Source organism: Artibeus jamaicensis, unplaced genomic scaffold (genome assembly GCF_021234435.1).
Source record: "Artibeus jamaicensis isolate MK-2021 breed Jamaican fruit bat unplaced genomic scaffold, CSHL_Jam_final contig_559, whole genome shotgun sequence".
NCBI lineage: Eukaryota > Metazoa > Chordata > Mammalia > Chiroptera > Phyllostomidae > Artibeus > Artibeus jamaicensis.
This window is the reverse complement of record NW_026521887.1, coordinates 1,009,269-1,021,711: the sequence shown is the minus strand read 5'-3', so window position 1 is coordinate 1,021,711 and position 12,443 is coordinate 1,009,269. Positions and strand designations below refer to the sequence as shown.

At 35.0% G+C, this 12,443-nt stretch overlaps 1 protein-coding gene across 1 annotated transcript in view; it reads left to right on the top strand.

Annotated features, from left to right (window-relative positions):
- Nucleotides 1–12,443, top strand: part of MYO16 (myosin XVI) — a 660,093-nt gene that overhangs the window by 213,824 nt on the left and 433,826 nt on the right. Inside the window, exon 4 of the mRNA XM_053670348.1 lies at nt 6,424–6,567. Coding sequence (XP_053526323.1) covers nt 6,424–6,567 — 144 coding nt within the window. The remainder of the gene's footprint in view (nt 1–6,423; nt 6,568–12,443) is intronic.

Below are 12,443 nucleotides of genomic sequence, written 5' to 3'. Positions count from 1 at the left end.
GACCCAGAAGGTTTTATACTAGGAGAAATATGTTAGAGAAAGGCAAATACCATACAATTTCTCTTATGTGTGGAACGTATAAAAACAAAACAAATCAACAGCAAAACAGAAACAGACCTCATAGATACAGATAATAAACTTATAGTTGCTAGAGGAGAGAGGGTTGGGGGATGGGTGAAAAAGTGGGGCATGCTCTAGTTATAAAATAAGTCACAGGGATGTAGAGTACAGCATAGGGAATATGACAATAATATTGTTATAATGACACAGTGACAGATGGTTAGTAGGTTTATTGTAGTATCACATTGTAAGATATATAAATGTCAAATCATTATGCTGTACAACTGAAACTAATCAATATTGTATCCCAACTGTACTTGCAGATTAGGGATTAGTATGTATAGTATGATAAGATTAATTGGTGTAGAAGGAATACACACACACATATACATATAGATGTATATATACACAGTCTGTCCAGAAGGTATCCAGCCATGTAATGTGAAAAACAGTCATTTATCAAAGCAGATACAGGATACAAGGAACACTGAACACAGGACAATGATGCCTCAGTTCCCTTCAAAGCGGGCACCTTGGGACTTCACACAGTTCTTCAATCACCATCAGCTGCCCCGTTGTATTTTCCTGAATCTCACTGATGGTCTGAAATCTCTTCTCTTTCAATGGTGATTGTAGTTTTGGGAAAAGCCAAAAGTCTCAGGGTACCAAATCTGGGCTCTAGGGTGATTGAATCACCTGGGTGCTTTGATGTTTTGCCAGAAAACTCTACACAAGCTATGATGCATAAGTAGCTGTGTTGTTGTGATGAAGCTGCCTATCACCAGTTGCCCATAGCTCTGGCCTTCTGAATCATCTGAGTAGTTTCTGCAGAGGAATGTTCAAGCTTAATGCAAAGTTTGATGCAGATTTGTTGCTCTACTTGCTCAGTCATTTTGAATGTGATGGCCACACAGTACACAAACTCACTAAACGATATCTACCCCCCCCCACTGACTAGTACAGTGAAGTTGTCATTGTTCACACATGCATTCCAGTCCACTTTCCTTGGCTGCTATGTCACATTGATATTGTGCAAACTGTTCTCATTATAGTAACAATGGCTGGACTTTTTCTGGACAGTATATATATTGAGAGAGAGAGAGAAAGTCTTCTTCATCAGTGGAGAAAATCTTAAACACTAGACAAAATTTTTAACAGTGACTCAGGTTGGGGGATGGTGACAAGGTCTTTCATTTTTACTCTTTCCTTTTACATAATGCTTGAATATTTTAAATAACAAGCATTTGTGTTTCATATAATAAAAACTAATATGAAAACAGTTAAGACTCTTTACTGGGAGCTTAGGTTCTAAATATTTTAATTACTTTTCTACTCACAAAAAAATCAAATCTGGTGTTCCTAACAGGGCTGATCTTGGGCTTCATTCTGTGTTTCTCTAAAGTTCTGGAGCTATGAGAAGCAGAGATAATTTGCAGGTTATCTACAGTAGAGGCAGTTCAACAGTGTATCTTTAAAATTGAGAAGTAAATATTTCATTTTGAAAAAGAGGCATAATACTAGGACTCCACAGAAAATGTCTAAATAAAGATCATTATGCAAACAGTCTAGGTATTAACAAAAATAGTCACTATGTGAAAGTTCTCCACACTTTGCCCTGCTCACCCCTACCAGAGCATCTGGACATCAACCATGTAATTCTACCCTCCTTTGTTTTCCCAGAAGAGAAAGGGCAAAAGCCACAAGGGTAAATACCAGTGGAAAAAAATTAATTATAGTGGAGGAAAATATGCCTTCTGCAGTGCCCAGTCCTGGGGAGTTTCTTGGAGGATGTGGCAGAGGGCAATCCATACAGGACAGTGCAACAGGAAGCAGACAGGCAAATAGAAGAGCGAAAGGGAAGCAAAGGGATGATGCTAATGCGAGAGAAATACTCATGTGTGGATTTGAGGGAACCTGGGAGGTGGATTGATTAACAGGCTGTCAGTTCAGGGCTGGCTTCCTGGTTAGGTGGTCCATGTGGTCACCAAGAGCTTTGTGCTCAGAAGGGCTTATGATTTATTTCATGTTCTGCTGTCACCAATTTGAAATGCTTCATAATTTTTGCATAAGGGCCCCCATGTTTTCATTTTGTACTAGGTCCCACAAATTATGTTGCTAGTCTTGTTCATCACTTTGTGAGGTGGAGGATAGTGACAGGAGCAACTGGGAGACATAGGTCCAGACTGCAGGTAGGGATAATTGGTAGTGTCAGATTTCTGTTGAGGGTGACAGAGTGGCTGTTTAGCCATTTACTTGATGCTATAAAGTGCCACCAGAAATTGGCTAAAGTGATAAAGAACAACCAAAATTGGGATGAAGGTATGTTAGCCTGAAGAAAATTCTTTTAAGGGAAAATTGAGTTTACTATCTAACAAAAATATTGTAAGAATATTGTCACAGGAATGTTCAGCCATCATAATCTTTCAGACAAGTGTGATTAGGGAGTATTATTGCTGTCAAATTATTATTCATAATCCTCTGAAATGTGAATCTGAAAATGACATTACTTGAGAGGGGCTGATATCACTTTCAACACTGTATCTAATTAACTCTTTCTTGGTAAAAGACACTGAAGAGCCAAACCATGGGTATCTTTGAATCGTAAATGTGGATTCCTGAGGATTACTTGACAGGCGCAGAAGGAGAAAGTTACATTTTTATTGATTATGCAGTGAGCTATCAAAAAGATAATGAGTAGCATAGAAATTACCTTCATATGAATTTTCTAAAACAAATTAGATTCAGGCCCCAAATTCAAAAACAATTTATTGAGATTTTTTACTCTGCTCCTCACTGTATCAGTGATTGTACCCAAACTTGCAGGTCCTGTGGATGGGGTCACAGTTCCTACTATCACGGCCAACTAGTAGTGACCATTTGCTATTGTTGCATATGATGTGGAACATCTGATAGCTAAAGATCTTAGTTCAAAACTGAAACTAATCTCTCAAACTTTGTATGCTTGACATTGCCCCAGGTGTTTTCATGCATCCCAATATTAATGCATGCTCATATATTCCTCCATATGGAATTTACACCACAATTTTGCATTTACTTAGTGTATCTTCTTAAGACTATCAGGCAATAGGGAAAGATATGAATATTCTTCAGTGACTATGTATTATGATTGTAAATCACAATTTCTACATTTTGGGGGGTAAAATATCAGTTTAAAACTTTTGCCTAATTAAAAAAAATTGGGAACTGGAAAGCATTATGCTGAGTGAAATAAGCCAGGCGTTAAAAGACAAATACCATATGATCTCACCTTTAACAGGAAGCTAAACAGCAAAACAAACAAGCAAGCAAAATATAACCGAAGACACTGAAACAGAGAACAAGGGGAACAGTGACCAGAGGGGAGAGGCGAAGGAATTTCAAGGGAAAAGGGGGAGGGACTTAGAGAATCGACTATAAAGGATACATGGACAACAACTGAGGGGGGTGGAAATGGGAGGAAGGTGGGGAGCCCTGGGGGGGTTGGGCTGGGATGGGAGTAAAAGACAGAACACTGTACTTGAACAATAATTAAAAAATTATCTTAAAAAAAAGAATGTTCTCACCAAACAATGAAGAATCTAATATTAGTTACTCCAGAATATTAAAATACCCTGTCAAAACAAAACAAAATAAAAAATTGGGTTGTCTTCTAATTCCTAATTTTTAAGATAATTAAATAATAATAAAACATAAATGGCCCTGGCTGGTGTGGCTCAGTGGATTGAGTGCCAGCCTGCAAACCAAAGGGTTGCATGTTTTATTTCCAGTCAGGGCACATGCCTGGGTTGTGGGACAGGTCCCCAGTAGGGGGCACACGAGAAGCAACCACACATTGATGATGTTTCTTTACCTCTTTCTCCCTCCCTTCCCCTCTGTCTAAAAATAAATAAATAAAAATCTATTTTTAAAAAACATAAATGTATCTATGCAGTTATCATTTCCATACCACTAATCTGTGCAGTGTCAGTTTGTTTGAAGTTTTCCCACACCTCACTGATGAACTCTTTGTTCATTTATTTAAAGTCATTTTTCTCCCCATGTTCTATTATGTATAATTAATGTTACTGTCTTCAAGTTCACCAATCTCATCTTGGCAATATCTAGCTGTTGTTAAGTCCATCTCATAGCACATTTTTCATTTCAGCCATATTTCTTATCTCTAGAAATAAAATTTGAGCCTTTTACATATCTTCCATGTGTCTACTTACTATATTCAGTAATTCTCCTAGCTTTTTAAACATATGGAATATATTTATAATAATAGTTTTTACACTTAGATTTGCTGACTCTAACAGGCATATCCCTTTTGAGTTGATTTCTATTGATAACTTTTTCTTCTCATGTGTTTCCCATTTTCTTGCTTTTTGTGTGTGTATATGGTAATTTTTTCTTGGATGCAAGTCATAGACAATTCTGCCTTGTTGGATAATGAATATTTTTGTTTTCTGTTAATAATCTTGAGTTTTGTTTTGAGGACAGTTAAGTTATTTGGAAACAGTATGATCCTGTAAACACTGAATTTAATATTTTTTAGGTGGAACAGAGCAGTGTTTAGTTTAAGGATATTTTCCTACCCTGGCTACAAGACACATATGATACTCTACTCAATGCCCCATAAATTATAAAGTTTATAATCTGACTGGTGGAAATAGGCACTATTTATGAAAATTTATGGGCTCTGAGTCCTTCTTTTCAGGGGATTCTTTCTCTGATCTTGGGTCAGTTGCACTGACCATGACTCAGCTGAGTTCTTGAAGGGGGCTTCTAAGATCTTTGACATACTCTTTGCAGCTCTACCCTCTCTACTCCCTGCTCTGTGCATTCTAACCATCTTGGTCTCTCTGGACCTTCAGTTCAGGTTCCTCATGACCAATCTTGGTCAGCTGGGATCCTTTTCTTTCTTCTGTAGCTTGGGGATTCCCTCAAGGCTATAAGTTGAAGCAACAACAACAGTAGGGCTGCCTTGTTTAATTCCCAGCTCTCAGAGTCCATAGTTTCTCTGTTTTTATTTAGGAGATTGAGGTAGGAAGGTAAATATAGTCCTTGTTATTTAGTCCTCCAATGAATTAATTTTAATTTTCTATTCAGTGAATAGAATGATACATTGGTATGACAGTACTTCTGGTGGTAGCATGATTTGTACGTATTTTGGGGAGGAAATCTGTTTCCTGATTTCAAATTCTATAAAAATGTGTTACCTTACAATCCAGAAAGTTTACTGATAAGTATTTGACCTATTACTATGTATTTTTAGAACTAATTTTACTAATACGCTAATATGTACAAAAGTCTTTTTCATTTATTTATTGATCAGAGAGAGAGAAAAAGAGAGAAAGAGAGAGAATCATCAATTTGTTGTTCCACTTATTCATGATTCATCAGTTGATTTTTGTATGTGCCCTGACTGGGGATTGAACCTTTAACCTTGGTATACTAGGGCAACATTCTAACCAACTGAGCTACCTGGCCAAGGCTACAAATATGAAAAAATCTTATACTCAATATAAGTGATGAATAATTTTCAGGGCCAAGTGCAAAATAAATATGTGGGACTCTACACAAGTTATTAAACATTCAAGATGGTGAGAGCAGGGCTTTAAATCAAGTGCAGGATGCATCTAAATGCAACTAACTCCATGTTCATACACCCATGAAGTCAGCTGTGACTTATACATGTAATATTAACATGAGTTTTGCTTTAAATAGTAAATAAAAATAAGAACAAACTAAGTTCCTGAAGGTTTGATCTAGTATATTATGGAATGTCTATAAAATATAATATCATGCAATTATTAAAACATATTAGAAATTTCTTTATATACAACAGTTAACTTTTACAAGATGATATGTTGTGTAATGCCTAATTGTCTTATGTAACTAGTGTAAAGACTATATATGAGAATGTTGGTAGATGAAGATAGAAAGACTGTGAAGAGTCTTATCTTTCTTGGGTAAACTAAAATGGTAAAACTTTATTGTTTTGGCAGTGAGAAACTATACATGTTTTAAAACAGAAGGATTGTATGATTAAATGTGAATTTTAGAAAGATAATTCTGATAAGTGGTCCAAGATCATCTAATAATGCTACCTGTAAATGAAGAGGACCCAAGTAGTGAGATATTTTTTCTTTATAATATTGGACCCCTATTTCTCATTTTTTTTGCACTGCATTTTTCCCCTTAAGTCTTACATGATGCCCTTTCTTTGTAGTTTAGTTAGAAAACATGAATACATTATTTCCAAGGATAGAGCCACCTCTAAACTTCCCAAATTGGCATAGAAGTTTTCTATCCCTGGAAATTTGGAATACACTTTATCATAGTTTGTAAAATACTACATTTTCTTTTCTTTCATTTTTTTAGTGTGCTCGATATGATAATGCCTTCATTGCAGAGATTCTGATTGACAAAGGGGTCAATGTTAATCACCAGGATGAAGACTTTTGGACACCAATGCACATTGCCTGTGCATGTGATAATCCTGATATTGTCCTGCTCCTTGTATTAGTAAGTAAAGCAATTATGTTTCTAATTATTTGAAGGTTTGATGGCATATGTAGTAATTAAGTAGAGAAAAAAATGTCTGTATATGTCACGATTTATTCACCTGCAATTATAAGATAATTAGAGACTAAGGTTGTGGATTACATAATTTACAAAACAAATTGTGTAGATATGCCAGGCTCTACTCCATTTGCTCTTTTTTTTGTTATTATATACCTTAATATTTCACAAGTCAGTCCTAACTTAAAGGGTTTGATGATTGTTGTATTTTTTCAATTCATTCTCCTAATTTTTAGTCAACTATGACATGATATGATAATAAGAATATATGGCTTATGTTGAATGCTGGGGGTGTTGTTTATATCTAGTAAGGAAGTATCTACATTTATTTGTATGAAAATGAAATTTTTAAGTATAAAATCATTGGAGTTATTTGTTGCTCTCAATTATAGCTTATACCTCAATAACAATCTTCATAAAACATTAATACATTTGTTGAAAGATAATGTCAGCACTTTGTAGACACTGAGTGTATACTTGTTGAATACAGAAATAAACAAATGAATGAAAGAATGGCAGACCAATTTTTTGAAGTCAGCCTGAATTTAATATTGCCATTATTAACTCATATCTAATAAACTATCTCATAGCCACATTCTGTTCTAGAATTCCTCATTCTACTCACTTTGAACTAATATTTAGAAGTGCTTGGCCCTGGCTGGTTTAGCTCAGTGGGTTAAGCACAGGTCTGCGAACCAGAGGATCGCAGTTCGATTCCCAGTCAGGGCACATGCCTGGGTTGCATGCTGGTTCCCTGCAGGCCAGTTCCCAGCAGGGGAATGCATGAAAGGCAACCATACGTTGATGTTTCTCTCCCTCTCTCCTTCCCCTCTAAAGATAAATAAATAAAATTTAAAAAAAAGTGCTTGCTTCAGCCCACAAGTGGTCTCAGTGTCTGATCATGTTGCTCTTCTTTACCAGGAAGAAACTGGTTTTATTTCATGTATAAACAAGGATTGAAATCTATAACTGTCAAACTATTCACATTTTTATGGTTCTGCAGAACCATTTCTCACATTTTGAAATAATGCAACCAAATATGCAAAATTATGTATTTTCTAGTTACTGTTATTCAATGAACTTCACATGCTGATCACTGTCTTCATTTATTTAACTAATATTTACTGATTACCAACTAATTTTAACATAATAATTTTTTCTCTCATGGAAGTTACAGTTTATCCATTCAGGAAATATAAAGTGTTCGGTTCCTACAAGCCTCTGGTCACAACATATTCTTCAACAGATCTTTTATGTTCTAGGAGCTACACAGTGAATAAAAGAGACATTTTATATTATAGAGTGATGGTTAAAACAAACAAAAGCAAGCACTGTAAGTGTATCACCAAGAAATTTGATTAATGGGTTAAGTAAGTCTGAGTAGCCTCATTACCACTACGTTATAGCAAGCCCACCATACATCCACAGCAATAACTTACAGCAATAATCCACAGCAATAATTAATACAGAAATATATTATTATATAATTAACATAGAAATATGTTCTTGCTAACAACCTGAAAATTGAGATTTATTTTACTTAAATGACATTGTGCAGTTAGTCTTTTATACTCAATATTCCTTTTATTTTCCAAAGCTCACTGATGACTAAGAGACTGTGCACATTGACTTATTCCATAAATACTTGAATGCCTTCTATTCTGTACTAACGGGGTCAGCAAGGAACAAAGGAAGCAGAAATTTCTGCCTCTTGCAGCTTACATACTACTGGGGAGAAACAGGAAGAAAAACATAAATAAATGAAATATATAGTATGTCAACTAAAGAAAATTGTTGGAAGACACAGGAAGAATGAAGAAGAGAGTATTAAAGATTAGCCTGATGGAGAAGGTGACATCTGGGCCATGAGCTTTGTGGAAATGTGGATGTAACTGTACTGGGAAGAGGGAACAGCAAGAGCAAAGCCGTATTGCAGCATCTTGTGCTTGAGGAACAGCAGAGGACCAGTGCACCTCAAATGGATTAGATAAGGTCAGGGCACATCATGAAGTCAGAGAGGCATGGGAGCTACTTGAACCTGTTGAAGGGATGTTAGATCTACTTATATTGCAAGTGATTAAGGGAACAATTGAGGGGTTTTGAGTGGAGACGTGACAGGATCTGACCTACATTTAAAAAGATAATTCTGCTTGCTCTATTGAATACAGTTGGACGGAAGGGAAAGAAAAGTATATAGAACACATGTAGGAAGCTATTGCCACTATCTAGACTAGATGGGGGACATGGTGAGAAGTGGCTGACATCTGGACATTCTGAAGATTAAGTTTTCACAATTTGCTGTGGGACTGGAGTTAGGGCTTAAGAAATATAACAGAGTCAAGGAGGATTTCTGTTTTTTTGGTCTGAGAATTAGAGGGTTGAAATTTACGTTTGCTGAAATGCAGAAGAATGTTAGAATGAAGGTCATGGAGTTGGGTCTAAAAATGAATGATGAATATATTTTAATCACATTTTTCAAGTTTTTCAGGAAATCATTATCTATGAAAATTTCATTAAACTGCAATATAATGACTTATTGTGAGTTTTTATTAAGTAAAGATGTGTGTGTATGTTGCCATCATACATATATGAGTTATATGTATAACACGTATATACACACACGGAGGCTGAAAAGTCAGATAGTAGAGAGACAACATTTGATCTCATAGAAGCCAGCTTCAGAACTTGAATCTCCGAACACTATGATCTGCTACCAAATTTCTTCTAGAATTCATAGAGAACTAAAAGTCCGCAAAGTGAACCAGTAAGATCATGATTTTATTTCAATATCATACATTTCCCTTAACACATCTTTCTAACTGAATTATTTAAAATTAGGGATGAAAATTAAGAAATATTATACACGAAGTTGACTGTCATTATTTTTGGTAGTTGTACACGGTAGGGCAAAAGTAGGTTTATAGTAGCTCATATAAAAATAATACAATAATTAATAAATAATTGTTCAAAAATAAACTTTGTGTTTTGTGTACTCACAAATGTAAACTTACTTTTGCACCATGTGGAATGGTATAAAGTCACCAGAAACACTGATCTAGTGAATCCTGCATTATTGTTCCTAGGGAAAATAAAGTGTTGGGTTCCTACAAGCCTCTAGTCACAACATATTCTTCAACAGATCTCTACAAACCTGGTCTTATGTGTGTTTCTGTTTAAAGACACCTTATTTAATATACTATTGATTCATAAGTATTAAACTCATGGCCAGTAACACTGTAATTCATGCTTGAATTATAGTGTTTACCCAACACACATACTTTCTTTTAATATTTTTCACAGCCATCTTCCACTTAAGTTATTAGGAATCACCTTAGCATAATGCTTAGGAGCCATTTTAATCTGTGAAATCACTTTAAAAAAGTTCAAAGATGAGGAAAAATATGGGACTAACTTGACTGCAGTAAGGACCTTTGTTTACACTGTGAGAGCAGAAATGAGAAGTCAGTGTTGTCTTGTTGGGGCTAAGCTGCAAACCTGCACATTGGGTGACTAAAATTTTTTACTACTCTGAGCAGGTGCAAAAGTGACCATGAAAATACCATGAGTAATGATTTTGGTATTACAGACAAATTTTATCAAGTAGGCAGATTCTCAAATGTGTAATCTATGAATAATGAGGATCAACTTTACTTATTACTAAGCAACAAAAAATTGATGCTTTTTAGAATTTTAAGTATGAATAAAAATCATCTAAATTTAGTATGTTTTAGGAATTGGGGTGAGGCAAAAAATGATGCATTTCTATAATATATTTTCCAAATTTAGACAAAAATGTCTTATTATCTTTACAATTTTCCACATATACCTGAATAGGGTGTTGCAGTTTCCTAGAAATTTTGCAAATGTAGAACATTTCCTTGATGTAAGCAATATGCTTAATATATAATACTTATATTTATATAAAGAAGTCTAATACCAGAGAGGTTTGTAGTAAATTTCAAACCAAAGTGTTTTGGCTCTTGATAAAATAATATTTTAATGCATTATAGTTTTATATTTAATATGTAATTATATGTTATATATTATAATTATAGTGTTTATTAACTCAGAATTTTCTTTTACCTAATCAATAAAACCAGAATTTTATTGCTAATTTGAGCATTTCTCATATATACATTTTAATTATATTTTATTGATTATGCTATTGTAGTTTTCTCAATTTTTCCCCTTTATTCCCCTCCACGCCACACCATTGTTTATGCCCATAGGTAATGCATATAATTTCTTTGGTTACTCCATTTCCTATACTGTACTTAACGTCTCATGGCTATTTTGTAACTACCTATTCATACTTCTTAATCCTCTCACCTTTTTACCCACTCCCTCACAATCCCTCCCATCCAGCAGCCATCTGAATGCTCTCCATATGCATGATTCTGCTTTTGTTCTCTTTGTTTATTTAGTATGTTTTTTTGATTCAATTGTTGATAGAAATGTATTTATTGTCATTTTATTGTTCATAGTTTTGATCTTTCATTTGTTAAATAAGTCCTTTAATATTTCACATATAATAATAGTTTGGTAATGATGATCTTCTTTACTTTTTTTTGTCTGTGATGCTCTATATCAGCCCTTTGATCTCTTTGCTGGGTAAAGCAATCTTGGCTGTAGGTCCTTGCTTTTAATGACTTTGAATATTTCTTGACAATCCCTTCTAACCTGAAGAGTTTCTTTTGAGAAATCAGCTGACAGTCTTATGGAGACAACCCTGTAGGTAACTAACTGCTTTTCTCTTGCAGACTTTAAGATTCTCTCTTTATCATTAACTTTTTATATTTTATTTATGAAGTGTCTTGGAGTGGGCCTCTTTGCATCTATCTTACTTGGGACTCTCTGTGCTTCCTGAACTTGTATGTCAATTGCTCCACCAAATTAGGGACATTGTCTTTCATAATTTTTTCAAATAGATTTTCAATTTCTTACTCTTTCTCTCTTTCTTCTGGGACCCCTATGATGTAAATGTTGGAATGCTTGAAGTTGTCCCAGTGGCTACTTACACTATTCTTGTTGTTTTTTTAAATTCTTTTTTCTTTTTGTTGTTCTGATTGGTTTTTGTTGTTGTTGTTCCTATGTTCCAAATCAGTTATTTGATTCTCAACTTCATCTACCCTACTGTTCTTTTCCTGTAAAATGTTCTTTGTTGTTTTTTTTAAACAGTTTTATTTATTTATTTTTTAAACAGAGGGAAGAAATGGAGAAAGAGAGAGAGAGAAGCATCAATGTTTGGTTGTTTCTCACATGCCCCACACTGGGGAACCTGGCCCACAACCCAGGCATGTATCCCAACTGGGAATCAAACTGGTGACCCTTTGGTTCACAGGCCAGAACTCAATCCACTGAGAAACACCAACTGTAGCAAATTTCCTTTGTTTTAATTATCCTGTATTAATTATCCTGTGTTAAACACAGTATATCCTGTGTTTCTGACTGGATTTTTTAATACTGTTGAGGTCCTCACTAAGTACATTGAGCATCCTTATAACTTGTGTTTTGAACTCTGCATATGATAGATTGCTTATCTCCATTTTGTTTAGTTCTTTCTCTGGAGTTTTGATCTGTTCTCTCATTTGGGCCATGTTTCTTTGTTTCCTCATTTTGGCAACCTTCCTGTGTTTGTTTCTGTACAGCCTCTATGACTCTGTGTCTTGGTGGTATGGTCTAATGTAGTAAGTGTCCTATAGGATCCAGGAGCACAGCCTTCACTATCATGCAAGGTTGGTACTTAAGGTGTGCTCTATGTGTGGGCTGAATATACCCTTCTCTTGTCGTTGAGCTTTGATTGCTATTGGCTGTTCAAT